The 18,654-nt window shown below is 43.2% G+C and overlaps 1 protein-coding gene across 2 annotated transcripts in view; it reads right to left on the bottom strand.

The window, feature by feature from the left end:
• SLC23A2 (solute carrier family 23 member 2) overlaps window positions 1-18,654 on the bottom strand; it is a 122,825-nt gene that overhangs the window by 17,195 nt on the left and 86,976 nt on the right. For both annotated transcript variants that reach the window (XM_073653653.1, XM_073653651.1), the window contains exons 5-10: window positions 17,669-17,826; window positions 16,395-16,483; window positions 7,228-7,295; window positions 6,631-6,812; window positions 2,697-2,817; window positions 1,749-1,905 (exon numbers count right to left, since the gene is read on the bottom strand). In XM_073653653.1, the coding sequence (XP_073509754.1) occupies window positions 1,749-1,905; window positions 2,697-2,817; window positions 6,631-6,812; window positions 7,228-7,295; window positions 16,395-16,483; window positions 17,669-17,826 (775 nt within the window). The remainder of the gene's footprint in view (window positions 1-1,748; window positions 1,906-2,696; window positions 2,818-6,630; window positions 6,813-7,227; window positions 7,296-16,394; window positions 16,484-17,668; window positions 17,827-18,654) is intronic.

The following is an 18,654-nucleotide window of genomic DNA, read 5'->3' as shown; positions in this document are numbered from 1 at the left end:
TTATTCTATACGGAGGACAATGCGGGGCCCGTTATTCTGTACGGAGGACTATGCGGGGCCCGTTATTCTGTACGGAGGACTATGCGGGGCCCGTTATTCTGTACGGAGGACTATGCGGGGCCCGTTATTCTGTACGGAGGACTATGCGGGGCCCGTTATTCTGTACGGAGGACTATGCGGGGCCCGTTATTCTGTACGGAGGACTATGCGGGGCCCGTTATTCTGTACGGAGGACTATGCGGGGCCCGTTATTCTGTACGGAGGACTATGCGGGGCCCGTTATTCTGTACGGAGGACTATGTGGGGCCCGTTATTCTGTACGGAGGACTATGTGGGGCCCGTTATTCTGTACGGAGGACTATGTGGGGCCCGTTATTCTGTACAGAGGACTATGTGGGGCCCATTATTCTGTACGGAGGACTATGTGGGGCCCATTATTCTGTACGGAGGACTATGTGGGGCCCATTATTCTATTATGTGGGGCCCATTATTCTATACGGAGGACTATGTGGGGCCCGTTATTCTGTACGGAGGACTATGTGGGGCCCGTTATTCTGTACGGAGGACTATGTGGGGCCCGTTATTCTGTACGGAGGACTATGTGGGGCCCGTTATTCTGTATGGAGGACTATGTGGGGCCCATTATTCTGTACGGAGGACTATGTGGGGCCCATTATTCTATACGGAGGACTATGTGGGGCTCATTATACTGTATACTGGTTGTCCCATGAGTTTAAGTTTTTCATTTCGGAATCGCTGACCTATTGTGTATGGGAAGCTTTACTATGCAGTAACCAGATCTAGAATTATCAAAGGAGTTGTCTACCTATGGGGGTAATTTTTCATTTTTATATTTATTTAGAATGCATGCGTTTGGGGCTAAAAATCATTTTTGCAATTTCACAGTTTGGCTTTTACAGCTTCTTTTTTTCTTGAACATTCAACTTTGATGTGGTCTGTGGTCATAAATCAGCTGGGAAGAGCTCAGAAAAAGACCGAAAAAAGGTTACAAACTCTGTGTCAGACCCTCATAGTGGGATTACTGACTGATTCTCAAAACTCATTTCGCAGCCAGCAATAGACAGTGTAATGTAATACAGAGGCTATAGGAGGCAAACGGTGCGACATTCTTAATGAAACAAGTGCAAAAAGGATTTTTATCCCACAAAACATGCATTTAAATGAAAAAATAAATAAAATAGTCCCCAAAAGTGGACAACCCTTTATATTAGTAGGGCGATCTTCAAGGTATCTATCACACACTCGGAATAAACTATGAGACAGGATGAAACACAGGAATTCAAACTTTTTTGCTGAAAAAATGCCATTATCTATGTCCCCGAAGTTTAAACTACCTACATGTGCCCGGATCAGGACTCCAAGCCGGAGTATTAATATGCCCAAGTGTCCCTGTAAGAAATGCGCCACCTGCCGTTTAGTGCGCAGCACAGGGGAACTGTCCCCTATATTGTCTATATGAAGTCACAGCCCTCAGTGGATAATACCGGGGCTAGAGAAAGACAGCAAAACAATAAAATACTATTTTAGGAGCATATAGAGAGCCGTAATCTGTGCAAATGTTACTTTAGAGGTTATATAGACGTAGACTACAAAGTGATCTACAAACAGAGCTACGATTTCAAGAAAAATAGGCAAAAATCATTAAAAACAAATAAAAAAATGAAGCACCACTTTTCTGATAAAATAATAAATCCTATGTAAGGGATACTGTAAAGAACCATACTTACATGGATATGGGACATTGAACCAAGGGGCAACTGCTAAAACCCCTTGCCTGGCATCAGTGCGGGCATAAAAGCCATACTTGCTACTATCTGGTGGAAAGACATCGGTCACAGTGAATATGAAGCAGAGCAGCCAGGACACAAGGATGGCCATGATGATCTGTATGGAGAGAAGGAGAAACACTTACAAGCTGGTTACATTGAGGTAAGGGTCTCATGTCACATTTTCACATGTTTTTTTCTCTAGCTTCCCCCCCCAGCTGCAGTGACAATCCATCAGCTCTGTGCAAACCCCTTTGTAAACTACCTAGCGTTTCCATTTTTAATGGTAACAGAATCCAAAGGGTTAAAACAGCCGTGATGGGAGATTCTTCCAATGTTAAAGCCAAACCAGAATCTCAATTTGCAGACACATGTTTTGGGGTTTTGCCCCTCGTCAGTGCAAAGTATAAGATCTGATTTGCCTGGGTGAGAGGCTTAAGATTGGGATCTAAGCGGTAAGGTTTCTCCTTGTGGATAGTGACAAGCAGTTACCTCCGTAGATCCCAGTCTTAAGCCTCTCTCATACTTTGCACTGACGAGGGGGCAATACCCCAAAACACTGCCTGCAAATTGAGATTCTGGTTTGGCTTTTATCCTATGTCATGTGACAAGGCTCGTTAAAGGGTAAATAGTGACTTTTAGGATTGCTGCTTACAATAGGTGGCACTACAGTTTTAGTCCTCTTCCTCTCTAGAGAGGCAATTTGCATATTTGATTTCCCAGGAGAACATTGTATGGCCTAGACGTTTGCTTACACCGGCATGCAAGGCCTGGCTTGTCGCTCTCCACAAAGAGAAACGTTACCCCTTAGATCACACTAAAAAAAAGCATTCAAAGCTCAGCTAACATGTCCTATCAGATCACCCAACAAGCACACGTCCATGTCCGACACATGAAGCGGTAACTTACAGGAAACATTTTGAACAGCTGTAACTTGTAAGCCGTCCATCCCTTCTTAGACTTGTACACGGGAAGAGGCAGCTTGACGTTTCTGGCATATTGCGAGAAAAGAAGGACCAGGAATATGGTGCTGAAGGAAGAAGAAAACATTGTGTTATCGCACGGGTAGATAGACGTACACAGGCGGCAGGGCTCGGAGGCCCAGAACATTAGACCTCAGCACCTACTGTGCCCTGTAAGTCAATAAACGGCACAGAAGGGCGGTCGTGGCCATTTATCTACGGTATTAATAGCTCAATATTAATCACTTTCCATATTCTCCAGCACAAGGATCAGCGTCATCACAGAACTTGCTGTATAAACAGAGAACGTTATGCTGGTGAACCCAAAAGGAAAAAAAAAAAAAAATGACATTAAGACATAAGATTATAATGTGTATTTAACGGCCTCACTGTACACATTAGGATTATTGCAGTGCGCCTCACGTTACCACCCGCAGATATAATGCTTATTGAACTCTTGCTTGCAACTATCTTGTATAAATTGCCAACCACACTGCAAACACAGAGCAGAGTCTCTGGGGATGGAGGTGACCATACTGGAATTCATTAGGTGGGTACAATTGAGGTTTGGAGTGTTCCAGGCAATGCTCCATGGGAAAAATGTATGTAAATTACCCTTAGGAAATAAAAAAAAAAATTACTCTACAGCACCACCTACAGGCAGCTAATCTGTAAATCAATGTCTGACCCATAAGAGTCATGAAACCTGACAAGGGAAGGGATCTAACAGCAGGTTTTTGCTACCTCATCTGAGAGCAGAATGATGTAGGGAAAGAGACACCGATTCCAGAGAGGTATCACTTAGTTTTTAGTTGTAGCAGAGCTCAAAAAGCTGCCTCCGCCCCCACCGGGCTCTCTATGTACATGGTCTATAGACCGTAAGCTTCTTATCACAGGAAGGGGCATAGTCAGACCACTTGGCATGGGGGAGCTAATCTGGGCAGTGATAATCTCCTGGTGATGAAACATTCATTGTATGGAAACAGCAGCATACAGCCTAACAAGTGACACATCCCTGAAAGCAGTGTCTCAGCCCCTACATCATGCTGCCCTCAGATTACATAGCAAAAACCTGCTGACAGATTTTCCAGTCTCAGATGAAAGGTCTGCAATGTGATGAGCAAGCGTGCTCGATTAACCCTTTCACCAAGCACGCTCGGGTGCTCACCTAGTATCTTCGGCGTGCTCGTATATTATGTCCAAGTCCCTGCGTCTGCATGATTTACAGCTGTAAGACAGCCTCAACACATGCAGAGATTGCTTGTTTGTTAGGGAATCCTCGCATGTGTTGAGGCTGACTAACAGTCATAAATCATGCAAACGCAGGGACTCGAACATAATATACAAGCACACCAAAGATACTCGGTAAGCACCCAAGCATGCTCGGTGAAAGGGTTAAATGAGCACGCTCGCTCATCACTAGTCTGCAGTCCTTCTGTGTGACTGCATACTGCTGAACTGTGACAGTCTGCAATGCACTCTGCTGTGACTCGTTTTCATTGTGTGGGCAGTCACAAAGTATATATGTGATTTCCATACTTGCAGTTAGACTCACCCGGCTTCTCTCAAGAGGAGAGAACTGGGAGAAATGCCGGAGTCTAGTTGTCTCATGGCCGCAAGTGTGTAAATCACATACATGAGGTCACGTGAGCGCCCCCCCCCTCTCCATAGGGAATCATGACAGTGAATGGATCACACACTGTCATGACTTACCATCCTACAGTCACACACTGACTGCAGACTTCACTTCTGAGATACAGTACAGACCAAAAGTTTGGACACACCTTCTCATTTAAAGATTTTTCTGTATTTTCATGACTATGAAAATTGTACATTCACACTGAAGGCATCAAAACTATGAATTAACACATGTGGAATTATATACTTAACAAAAAAGTGTGAAATAACTGAAAATATGTCTTATATTCTAGGTTCTTCAAAGTAGCCACCTTTTGCTTTGATGACTGCTTTGCACAGTCTTGGCATTCTCTTGATGAGCTTCAAGAGGTAGTCACCGGAAATGGTCCTCCAACAATCTTGAAGGAGTTCCCAGAGATGCTTAGCACTTGATGGCCCTTTTGCCTTCACTCTGCGGTCCAGCTCACCCCAAACCACCTCGATTGGGTTCAGGTCTGGTGACTGTGGAGGCCAGGTCATCTGGTGTAGCACCCCATCACTCTCCTGCTTGGTCAAATAGCCCTTACACAGCCTGGAGGTGTGTTTGGAGTCATTGTCCTGTTGAAAAATAAATGATGGTCCAACTAAATGCAAACCGGATGGAATAGCATGCCACTGCAAGATGCTGTGGTAGCCATGCTGGTTCAGTATGCTTTCAATTTTGAATAAATCCCCAACAGTGTCACCAGCAAAGCACCCCCACACCATCACACCTCCTCCTCCATGCTTCACGGTGGGAACCAGGCATGTAGAGTCCATCCGTTCACCTTTTTTGCGTCGTACAAAGACGCGGTGGTTGGAACCAAAGATCTCAAATTTGGACTCAACAGACCAAAGCACAGATTTCCACTGGTCTAATGTCCATTCCTTGTGTTCTTTAGCCCAAACAAGTCTCTTCTGCTTGTTGCCTGTCCTTAGCAGTGGTTTCCTAGCAGCTATTTTACCATGAAGGCCTGCTGCACAAAGTCTCCTCTTAACAGTTGTTGTAGAGATGTGTCTGCTGCTAGAACTCTGTGTGGCATTGACCTGGTCTCTAATCTGAGCTGCTGTTAACCTGCGATTTCTGAGGCCGGTGACTCGGATAAACTTATCCTCAGAAGCAGAGGTGACTCTTGGTCTTCCTTTCCTGGGGTGGTCCTCATGTGAGCCAGTTTCTTTGTAGCGCTTGATGGTTTTTGCAACTGCACTTGGGGACACTTTCAAAGTTTGCCCAATTTTTCGCACCATTTCTTAAAGTAATGATGGCCACTCGTTTTTCTTTACTTAGCTGCTTTTTTCTTGCCATAATACAAATTCTAACAGTCTATTCAGTAGGACTATCAGCTGTGTATCCACCAGACTTCTGCACAACACAACTGATGGTCCCAACCCCATTTATAAGGCAAGAAATCCCACTTATTAAACCTGACAGGGCACATCTGTGAAGTGAAAACCATTTCCGGTGACTACCTCTTGAAGCTCATCAAGAGAATGCCAAGAGTGTACAAAGCAGTCATCAAAGCAAAAGGTGGCTACTTTGAAGAGCCTAGAATATAAGACATATTTTCAGTTGTTTCACACTTTTTTGTTAAGTATATAATTCCACATGTGTTAATTCATAGTTTTGATACCTTCAGTGTGAATGTACAATTTTCAGTCATGAAAATGCAGAAAAATCTTTAAATGAGAAGGTGTGTCCAAACTTTTGGTCTGTACTGTAGGTGTCTGTTTTTATTAAATCTGTTGTTCTATCTGTAGATATGAGATGACGAAGGGCAAGAAACCAAAGCTATTTAGCAAAAAGCTTGCAAGCACTGAGCTCCATCCAGGAGATCGGCCACCACTAGGGAGGAGCCGGGTAATCTGGACAATGAGCAGGAAATCGAGAACATTAAAAATCCACTTTTTTTGATAAAAGAAACTAAAAAAAGCGCCATCTTGCTCCTTTCTACAAGCACTTTGCAGTCTTACCAATTTAAAGATGTGAGAATACTTTTTAACACAGTTTGCCTTTTCTAATCGCTGTGTTGCCCGGTCTTACACTGGCTAAAGAATAAGGTCATTGAGAATCCGTCACTAAGCGTCATCTCATGGGAGAATTAGGAAACTAACTGGAAGCCATTATAACAAGCAAAGAAAAAAAGTTACCAAGTCCTATAAAGGACACAAAGTTTTCTGTACTAGTACGGCATCACACATTAGATACACAGATTCAGTGCACTTACAGCATAGCAATGCCCCAGTGTTTGCCCGCTCTCTCCCCGGCAGCCTGGAATCCAGAAAGGCCGATCAGAGAGACAGTAGGAGTTATGGTCAGCGGTCCTATATATCTCAGCAAGGCTCCAGGAAGACCAAGGAAGCCGATTACCACTTCTATGAGCGACGACATGATTATGGCCCCTTGTATCTACAGAAGAATGGGACCAAGTGAAATGGTTACACCAAGGTTATACCCCGAGAACCTACCTAATTCATAGGCAATATGGCTGCACACATCAGAATAATGCTGAACCTGTACGTTTCGGTGGGACTGGCCAGTCATTGATGTATATATACAGGGGCACTGAATCTGGTAGTGTATGTACCAGCCCCAAAATGGCAAAGCAGGGTTGGGCTTTTGGATTTATAGATACCAGATACTCTTCTTTTAAGGGAAGATACCTCTCTCTATTTAGAAAAAAAAAGGACCCTTGGCCAGAGCGGAGCATGCACGTGTATCAAGAGGGGGGTCTGGAAAAATAGCCAAAACAAAAAATACAAATAAGGCCAGTATGGGCATCAACAGCAAGGTGCCTCCCCTACTACTAGATGATGCGCGTTACCTCACGTATCCTCGGCTGCCATATGTGTCCAGTGTCAAACGTCTCCGTTCCATTAGAAAAAGTTATATCTACAGGAAGCAAAGAGAGTCAATCAAAATCTCATAGGCCTGACAGCCGTCAGCACATCTGCTTATGCCTGAATATCGGGAATTACAAGGGTTAATGTTACACATAATGTCACCATCCTAAAATAATAACAGCCATACAGAAAAGTCCTACAAAATTGGGGTCTTCCTACTGTATATAATGCCGCTGTGCCAATACTTGCCAATAAACACGTAGCCTAACAGTCATGGCCTTACAGGGGGTCTTGTCAGGGCAAAATGACATTATTAAGTAAGTACACCTCCATTTAGGGCAGCTTGCTGGAAGATAAATTGTATATTATGTTGCCCAATTTGTAGGCTAGCTAGAATTCAGGAAAACCTTTAAAGAATCCACCAGATTCGGTGTAAAGTGCAGCGGGGCACCGCTCTGCCCCCCTCTCCATGATTGACACCACTGGCTTCACTTAGGCCAACGCGGTCTCGAATGAAATGCTGCGCACATCGCCTGTGTCCGCCCATGCACAACACAAGGAAGAGGCCAACTCCGGGAGAAAGGACTGCACTCGCACCCATACAGGGGCAAAGACCGCGCTGACACAAGCGCACCAAGCACCTCAATGTGTTAAAGGGAATCTGTCACCGGGTTTTTGCCACCTTATCGGAGAGTAGCATAATGTAGGGGCAGAGATGTGTCACTTACTGGGGTACTGTACTTGCTGCAGTTTTGATAAAAATCTCAGTTTTATTAGCCCCCACCACTGATAGGCAGTTTTCTGCCTATGAACAGAGCATGCAGAAAGTTGCCAATCAGTAGTGTGGGCGGGGTTATTCAGAGCTCAGCATTCAGAGAACTGCAAGATCTGCAGCAGATAAAACCGGGATTTTTATCAAAACTGCAACAAGCAGCCCAGTAAGCGATATATCACTGGAATCAGTTTCTATGCCTCTAGATCATGCTGCTCTCAGATTGTGTAAAAAAAAAAAAAAAATGATGGCAGATTTCCTTTAAGAGAAGGTTTTCTTGAAGTCTAGCACATACTGAGATCTTGGAACAAAAAGTACGATGATTCTTAGGTCAAGCTGCTCTACACGGAGATGTGCTTACTTTATAACAGCATTTTGCCCTTGACATACTGCCTTTAACGTGATCAAAAAAAAAAAAAACACACTAGATAAGCTTAAAGGATCATTATAAAAATTGTACACATTACTTTTTTTTGTCTGAAACAGATTGTTAAAAAAGGTGAATAAATGCTATATAATGCTAATAAAATATTAGATCTAAACTTTTGCTCAGCAACAAGTACTTACAAAAAATGAAGGTTTTTATCGCAAAAAATTGGCCAATTCATATGTGCCCATCAACCACGGCAAGGTAACCTCCCCCTGATGGGTAACTACTCTGCCGTACATGCCACTTTTGTGGGGGTGTAACTGCCTCTTGCCTGATTCTGCACTCCTCCCATTATCCAGCAGGTGTTGTATAAACAGCTCTGCTTGCCCTTTAAATGTAGGTGTTTTTAGCCCAGAAGACGACATGTTTGTCTGTTTAGTTGTAGGCTTGTAGCCCAAAAGTGGCATGTGAGGCAGAGTAGTTACCCATCAGGGGGAGGTTACCTTGCTGTGGTTGATGGGCACACATGAATTGGCCAATTCTTGTGCTAAAAACCTTCGTTTTTTGAAAGTACTTGTTGCTGAGCAAAACAGTTTAGATGTAATATTTTCATTGTTAAGATGTATCTTGGCCATATGGAGTGCTGCTGCATTCTTTTGATATATTTTATAGTTACAGCAGCTGGCACCAGTTCACATTAGGAGGTGCTGGTCAGGTTTTTCTGTTTTGTATGTATACACAGTGGGAGCCATTATCCACAAATGGTGAAAACATGGAACAGTGGTGAACCTTCCCAGGAGTAGCCGGCCAATCAAAATTACCCCAAGAGCGCAATGGCGACTCATCCAAGAGGTCACAAAAGACCCCACAACAGCCAAAGAACTGCAGGCCTCACTTGCCTCTGTTAATGTCAGTGTTCATGACACCATCATAAGAAAGAGACTGGGCAAAAATGTCAGCATGTCAGAGTTCCAAGATGAAAAACAGTGCTGAGCAAAAAGAACATAAAGGCTCGTCTTAATTTTGCCAGAAAACATCTTGATGCTTGCCAAGACTTTTGGGAAAATACTCTGTGGACTGACGAGACAAAAGTTGAACTTTTTGTAGTGTATGTCCATAGATGCTCATGAGGAGAACATAATTTTACCTCTATACAAGTCATTAGTGCGACCACACTTAGAATACTGTGTACAGTTCTGGTCTCCGGTGTATAAGAAAGACATAGCTGAACTAGAGCGGGTGCAGAGAAGAGCGACCAAGGTTATTAGAGGACTGGGGGGTCGGCAATACCAAGACAGGTTATTACACTTGGGGTTATTTACTGCGGAAAAAAGAAGGCTTAGAGGTGATCTTATTACTATGTACAAATATATGAGGGGACAGTACAAAGACCTTTCTACTGATCATTTTACTCTGAGGCCTGAGACGGGGACAAGGGGGCATCTTCTACGTCTGGAGGAAAGAAGGTTTAATCATAATCACAGACGGGGATTCTTTACTGTAAGAGCAGTGAGACTATGGAACTCTCTGCCGCATGATGTTGTAATGAGTGATTCACTACTAAAACTTAAGGGCCTGGATGCCTTTCTTGAAAAGTATAATATTACAGGTTATATACACTAGATTCCTTGATAGGGCGTTGATCCAGGGAGCTAGTCTGATTGTCGTATGGAGTCAGGAAGGAATTTTTTTCCCCAATGTGGAGCTTGGTGTTTGCCACATGGGTTTTTTTTTGCCTTCTTCTGGATCAACATGTTAGGCTATGGGTTGAACTAGATGGACTTAGTCTTCCTTCAACCTTAAAAATACTATGTTACTATGTATGTTACTGCTGATGTAGAAGTAACAGCATTTCAGAAAAGGATCATACAAACAGTAAAATATGGTGGTGATAGTGTAGTCTGGGGCTGTTATTCTACTTCAGGACCTGGAAGACTTGCTGTGGTACATGGAACCATGAATTCTGCTGTCTACCAAAAAATCCTGAAGGAGAATGTCCGGCCATCTGTTTGTGACCTGAAGCTGAAGCGCACTTGGCTTATACAGCAGGACAATGATCTAAACCACACAGGCAAGTCCACCTCTGAATGGCTTAAGAAAAACATAATTCAGACTTTGGAGTGGCCTAGTCAAAATCCTGGCCTTAATCTGATTGAGATGCTGTGGCATGACCTTACATAGGCAGTTCATGCTCGGAAACCCTCCAATGTGGCTGAATTACAACAATTTTGCAAAGATAAGTGGCCAAAATTCCTCCAGAGCGTTGTAAAAGACTGATTGCCAGTTATCACCAACGCTTGATTGCAGTTGTTTCTGGTAAGGGTGGCCCAACCAGTTAGGTTTAGGGGGAATCATTTTTTCACACAGGGCCCTGTAGGTTTGGATTTCTTTTTCCCTTAATAAAGACCTTCATTTAAAAACTGCCATTTTTTATTTACTTGTGTTAGGAAAGGGACAAACGCTTTTTCACACCACTGCATATGCATGAGATATAGATATATATTATCTATATACATACATACGAGATATATACACATTGTGCATGTGTGTATATATGCAAGACCGGCACTCACTTGTAAGTTTATAGATACAGTGGGTACGGAAAGTATTCAGACCCCTTTAAATTTTTCACTCTTTGTTTCATTGCAGCCATTTGGTAAATTCTAAAAAGTTCATTTTTTTTCTCATTAAAGTACACTCTGCACCCCATCTTGACTGAAAAAAAGAGATCTGTGCCTTGCCACAATTCTGTCTCTGAGCTCCTTGGGCAGTTCCTTTGAGCTCATGATTCTCATTTGGTCTGACATGCACTGTGAGCTGTGAGGTCTTATATAGACAGGTGTGTTCCTTTCCAAATCAAGTCCTATCAGTTTAATTAAGCACAGCTGGACTGCAATGAAGGAGTAGAACCATCTCAAGGAGGATCACAAGGAAATGGACAACATGTGACTTAAATAGGAGTGTCTGAGTAAAGGGTCTGAATACTTATGACCATGTGATATTTCAGTTTTGTTTTTTTTTTATAAATTTGCAAAAATTTCTACATTTCTGTTTTCTTTCAGTCAAGATGGGGTGCAGAGTGTACTTTAATGAGAAAAAAAATTAACTTTTTAGAATTTACCAAATGGCTGCAATGAAACAAAGAGTGAAAAATTTAAAGAGGTCTGAATACTTTCCGCACCCACTGTACATATATACACACACCATCATATTAAACATAGGTGATACATGTAGAAAGTGGATCCCAAAGTCCCGGCTATAAATACAGCTTTGTGCATACATAACCACTGCTCCATTAACTTCTATTGGACTGGGATCGATGGGGCCCGTGGTCACGTATAGGTCCTACCACTCCATTTACACAAGGGACATTGGGACTCCCGTTCCTGTGATCAGATCCCCACAGCGATCATACATATAACACCTAGAGGATAGATGTATTTCGAGGATAAATCCCTTTAAAATCCTGTAGATAAATCCTGTTGGAACATTTACATGTCATGAAAATTTGCTAAATCCTGAAGAACAAAGAACAACTCGTCATGTGTCTTCAGCACCAACAGGGGGCGACCTGAACTATATAATCTTGTCCTATGTTACCATACAGCCCTCAAAAGCAAGGAGATTGCAAAATCCAAACACTGTTAACATTTTCCTTTATTTCAAAAGGTCAAAGACGTCCGACCTGTGAGGTCGGCAGCGAGTTAAAGAATATTACACTAATATATACTACCATGGGTGAAGAATTAGTAATGGTAGTAACTGTCAGACACTGGGGACATCTTCTCTAATCAAAATCTATAATTAGAGAATAGAATTAGAGCTCAGGACAATCTACATACAGCTACAAGCGTGCTCATTCTACAAAGTAAGAGCTATTTAATAGGATACAGTCACAGAAAGGAGAACACAAAAAACAACTTTACTCACGATCATCATCGTGGCCACAAATCCAAATACGTAACACCCTGCCGGCTGGAAATTTCCATTCAAGAGATTCCCAGGGATGGCTCATTACAACTAATCTGATCTTTGACCTTTTTCCATAAAGCAAATATTTCCCCTTTATCTTTGATCCAGAAAGGATATGGAAGATTACAAGGGATAGGACTTCATCTCAGGCCATAATTGTCCATTCTCTTACCTACCCCAAGCCGTACTACAACATTACTGCTACCAAGGCCAGTCCATAGTCACTTGTATGGTCACTAAAGAGGAGCTTTCAAAAATTGTATTAAAATACATATATACACACTTTTAGGCTTGAGGCTGGTCATCTTCACTAATGTCGTAGAATTGACAGCTCCTCAGTGTCCCTCCTCCCTGCTGCTGCGGAGATATCTCACTGCTCAGTACAAGCTGCAGCTGTCAGTCAGGCTGGGTGGGTGGAGACAATACACTTGGACTCATGAGCTCTCACCATAGCTAGACTCATAAAATGCTCACTCCACTAAGTATATGGTTTGTATAGCAATTCTGACCTGGATTTCTAAGTACACATCGGGTCCAGATCTATTTAATGATGTACAGACTACCATAAAATCAGCCGACAAATCCACTTTAAAAGGGGTTGCCCACTACTGACCCTTCTAATGGGCCCTAGGAGAGAAGAAAAAAAAAAAAAGTTTCATACAGACAACTCATCTGTAGGCAGCGCTGTGCTTCCCTCCGTCCTGCTGGGATAGACATCTGGCAGGAACTTCACATGAGAGCAGCAGCAGCCAGTCAGGGGCTGCAGCAGCCAGTCAGGGGCTGCAGCAGCCAGTCAGGGGCTGCAGCAGCCAGTCAGGGGCTGCAGCAGCCAGTCAGGGGCTGCAGCAGCCAGTCAGGGGCTGCAGCAGCCAGTCAGGGGCTGCAGCAGCCAGTCAGGGGCTGCAGCAGCCAGTCAGGGGCTGCAGCAGCCAGTCAGGGGCTGCAGCAGCCAGTCAGGGGCTGCAGCAGCCAGTCAGGGGCTGCAGCGCTCATATTTTGTCTGAGCTGAACTAGAAGTTCTGGTCAGTATCAATTTTTTTCTCACCGCTTGTTAAGGGCTTCTCCCCAATCATAAAACGTTGTTTTTTTTTGTTTTTTTTACAATGAACGGAGTCGGAAGGCAAACAAACCACACTTTAATTACCCGTCCAAGTCCAGAACAGTGTCTCCACAGCTGCCCCGGTCTCTGATTAGCTGCAGCGGTTACAAACTGCACTTGAGCTATTCAAGGAGTTCAGTGGTTTGTGCAGTCCATATTGGCAGAGACGGTGAGCTTAACGATTGGCAGTAGCACCATCAATGTGATGTCCTACAAGGTGCGCGATTGTTTATCCAACTCTGCTGCTCCTGAGTGCTAACTACACATCTAGCTTTATGAGTGCCATTTGCACTCTCAAGTCTGCTGCATCAAGGTGACCTGCCCATCTATTAATCTCTGCAGATTCTAGGTGTTGTCCATAGACTCAACTCTACTGCTCCAAAGTACATGCTTGCCTACTCTCCTCCGCTGATCCGTGGAGCTATCCGCACACTGCTCTGCTGGCACTACAAGCTCCACTAAGCCACGTGCCATCCAGCATATCCAGCTCCACTGGTCCATCTGCCGGCTGACAACCCCAGTTCCACTTTATTGCCCTAATCCCTGCTGCTCCCCTTGATCTACTACTTAGCGAATATACCTCCTCAGGTGAGCCGCTAACCATATCAATCATGAACCTTGAAACGAAGCTCTACCTTATTATTCCAACGCTTTATTGGTTTAGGATCTTGCAATTAATTTCTTGATATATCTTTATTGCAGGCGGACATCGGTGTTATACAAGTTATAGAGATCTTCTCCAAGACTGAAACAAGCTCAATACAAGGCGCCTTTGAGCTTGTCTTCATTCCCGGAGTAGAGCAACCCTCGGCTCATCACTTCTACTCCTTTGTTCTAGTGATCATTAAAAGATAAATGCATGAGTGCTATAAAGATCTATTAAGAAGATAACACAGAAGTTTGTATTACTTTGTTAAAAGAAAAAGTTAAGATGAATATTTACATTACAGCCCCTGCTCTTGAATATTTGATAATATTCCATAGTTTTAGTCCCCATACAAAGTTGAGTGTCTTTATGAATACTTTGCCTTTCTCCCTGTGTACCGTGGTGTAATTGCATATTTTATTGGCGTTAAGTACAGAATTCTCTTGTTTTCCTGATATCAGAAAGCAATGCATAGTAGGAACGCTCATAATAGATGCAAGCCACAGCAAATGGCAAGGTCGCATGTCACACAGCTTCATGGAGCTGTCTGGGCTAAACAAGAGTCTTCAGAGGAATTGTTAGTGTCTATGGTGGACATAGTACATATATCATTATAGGGGTCATCACAATAGTCTTTTTTTTTAAGTAAAAGCTCTAAAAGGCTATTAATAGTAATTTGCTGTGATTAAAGTATCAACAAAAATAAATTTTTTTCTTCCCCGCGCTGCTAGTGATGGGCTCTCGACAGAATCAAACAGAAAAACTGACCGGCACATCCAAACTAGTGTGTACAGGTGCCAGCAAAGACAATAATTCTATGAGAAAACATAGCTGCACTCTGAAAGGCTAAGAATAATACATTTAGAAAGTGAACTGCATAACTTCCATAGGAAAGAGGTAAATGTTACATTTTTTGCATATGGAATATTGGAAAAATGGAACTGCCATATTGGCAATAAAAAATGACAGTAAAAAGAAGGTTGTTGGCGTATAGATTGGCCAGGTGGCTTATCAGGTTTAGGGACCCAACAATAAGGTACACCTTGTCGATGGCTCTTGAGCTCACATATATTGGCCAGTGAGCCCAACAAGCATTGACAAGGTGTACCTTATTGTTGGGTCCCTAAACCTGATAAGCCTTTTGCCAATCTATGTGCTATCTGGTTTAGGGACCCAACAATAAGGTACACCTTGTCGATGGTTGTTGGGCTCACTGTCCAATATATGCGAGCTGAACAGCCATCGACAAGATGTACCTTATTGTTGGGTCCCTAAACCTGATAAGCCACCTGGCCAATCTATACACCAACTACCTTCTTTTACTGTAATTTTTCTATAGCAATATTGCAGTTCCATTTTAATAATATTCCATATGCACAAAATGTAGCGTTTACCTATTTTCTATAGCAGTAATGCAGTTCATTTTCTAAATTTATTCTTTTTAGCATTTCAGAGTGGAGCTATATTTTTTCTTGACAGAATCAGTCTACTTCCCCCTCTGGCAGCTAACTACATAGTCCATTCTTGCTTATTCCGCAGAACAAGTATTCTCAGCTATAATGCTATGCCTTTATTCCTCTCCTGACTGTCAGGAAGACGACCATTTTTATTGGCTCCTGCTATAAATAGAGAATCACTATGAAGTGAAATGGATGTGAGTAGAGCGACTGGGCATGTATGTCCACCCGCACTCATTAGGGGGACGTGAACATTGCCATTTTATTTTTTAACTGCATGTAAAATGGAAAATCATGGTCATTTATGATCTATACATCTGATATTTCATGGCGGGACAACCCTTTAATGCTAGGCAGTATCTTCAGAAGTAGACCGTAACCTGCCTAGAAGCTTCCACACCACAACAGCACTGTGACTATACTGACTCTCTGCAGTAACTTTGACCATGAAGAAAGAGACCCTCCACGATCAGCTAAGGCTTCCTAAGTTCGATTCCTGAGAGCGTGACCTCCAGCTCTCGCACATTTCTTTCCCTGACTTTATGGTTTTCAGTACAATTTCAGCTTAATTTCTTTCCGCATCGGGTTAAACCCAAAGGCTCCAGTGTCAGATTATATACATTCTTCTCTTCACAAAAGTTGCCCCCGCTCCCTGGGGAGTAATGGATTAACGAGCTGCCAGCCAGGAAAATAATCCCAGGAGAGTCTCACGCCAGTTCTTTCCAAAGTTCTGCTCTCCTAGACGGGTGCCCGTCCAAAAAAACAAAAAGATAGCAATAGGATGTGACAGGGAGTCTCAACATCACATGGCTTAGCTCAGTTGGTTATTTACCTGTAGTATTACATTTCCACTTCTCAAGGGATAGGATGGCACGGGCTGGAGCAAGGAAAGCAAATGCACTTGCCTGGAACAAGGGTAACCTGCAGAGTCCCCATAGAAGAAAAGGGAAAACACCGGTCATGCACACGGCCGTAATATCTACAGATGTAGTGACAATTATATGGATGCATGGTACCATACGTAGGAAAAAGCCGAGGAGCAAAAATCTCAATAGGGTCTTATCCGATAATAAAGGACAATAAGGTGAAAGAAATTGCTCACCTGGTAAAGTTGTCTATCACACAACAGAGATCAGCTTAAAATCTGTCAGCTCCTGCAGTCCCACGGGTTAAAAAACTATTGAAATGCCAGAAGAGAAACAATAGGTGGGTCGTCTGCGCTGCTGATGGAGATCCGAAAGAATGGTCCAGGATACAAAGTAGACTTGATGGAGTTTTATTATCAACGTGTTTCAAAGTCTTCAGACTTCTTCATCAGGATTAAACACATAACTACTTGTGCGGTTATATTCGGAAGAAGAAGTCTGAAATCTTAGAAACGTATTGATAATAAAACTGCATCAACTACTTTTCATCCTGGACCATTCTTTCGAATCTCCATCAGCAGCGCAGACGACCCACGTATTGTTTCTCTTCCGGCACCATAGCGGTATGGTGAATACATGGGCCATGATCACCACTGCCGTAAACCATTTTGACGTAAATCAAGCATTTAAGGGATTATCCTGGATGTAAAAAAAATGCCAGCACAGGATAGTAAATCTACATGATAGATTTAATAAAGGCATTCTACTTCCATCAACCTTCTGCACTTGCCAATTCTTAATGCTGGTGCAGTGGTATCGCAGCACAGAGCCATCCCATGTATGTATCATGTCGTTAGTGATGGGATGTACATTGGAGGTGTAATTAGGAGGGAATAGACCACTACTCACAAGAGGTTGACATGACTATATCCAGTTTAGTGGTCACCAATACACAGGACAGGTGATAGATTGATGATAGCTGGGACCCCAACTGCTGGAATCCCCACTGATCTTGAGAACAGGGCTATGAAATTCTCCCACAGGACGGAGTGGAGGCCACTGCTCTATCCCTAATCAAGGGGACTGATGGCGATAGCCAAATACAGCACAGGATTAGCCCATTCATAATGTCGAGACCAACAGAGAAGACCGACTCATCTTCCCTGGATCGGCACCTCCAGAAGTTTCCCGCATTAAATGTTTTCTAATCGAAAAACATCATCACAGGTACACGTCTTACCTGCACCCAAACGTTGTCTGAAGCAAAGTAGTGATTCCTACACAGAAGAAAATGGTCCCAATTAGTTGACTGGTAGCCCATTGGTCAAAGCCAACGCACATGGCTTCTGCAAGCAGGAAGGGGACAGCGACCGTCCCACTGAAGCATGTCAGGTAGTGCTGCGGAAAACAGATACAGACATTAGATGGGTCACAAGCCACCGCTCACTTTTTTTCAAAAAGGTGGTTAAAATAAAAAAAAAAAAAAAAAAAAAAAATAAGGAAGAACAAATTAGGTTTTATACACACACAGGTACAATTTATCGTTCACAGTGAAAAGTGACTGAGGTTGAACATCTAGGATTATACAGCGCAGAACAGGTATGGGCTGAGTCTATGGCTGCCTGTAGGACACTCAAGGCTAAGGGATGGATATCACGTCCTGGGAGATCATAAAATCCGGTCTTAAAGAATGCTGCAGGCACCTAATATCACAGGATGGGATCCGATGCCACCCTTAGTTTTCGAGCTCATGCACATGGCCATATAAAGCCTTCTTCATGAGCCATAGATCCAGAGCTAAGTCCACATGACATAGACCTTAAAAGGAGTTTACCACTTTCTGCTCAAATTTAAGAAATGCTGTATACTGGCACGTGATGGCATAAGGACCACTAAAATGATTCAAGCCTAACCTCAGCCCACACTTTTAAGAGTTCCTGTGTGCCCATCCTCCTAAAAGAACCATGAGGCCATAGCTATTCAAGATGGCAGCAGCCAAGTCCTCTAATGAGCAGGTGCAGATACAAGGCATCCATGGCTCCACAAGACGTCTATGGCTACTGCACTCACATAGAGGCAAGCTGAAAAGTCTCCTGCTCTAGCAGTCGTCGCCACCTGGGGAGCCATACACGCTGCAGTTGGTTTCGCTGCACAAAGGAAGCTTCACTGGGGGAGCCTAAACCGTTTTAGTGTTCCTAATTCCAACAAACATCAGTGGATGGTATT

Source organism: Phyllobates terribilis, unplaced genomic scaffold (genome assembly GCF_046119375.1).
Source record: "Phyllobates terribilis strain yellow unplaced genomic scaffold, ASM4611937v1 Scaffold_11__3_contigs__length_659146591, whole genome shotgun sequence".
Lineage (NCBI taxonomy): Eukaryota > Metazoa > Chordata > Amphibia > Anura > Dendrobatidae > Phyllobates > Phyllobates terribilis.
This window is presented reverse-complemented; position numbering and strand designations above follow the sequence as displayed.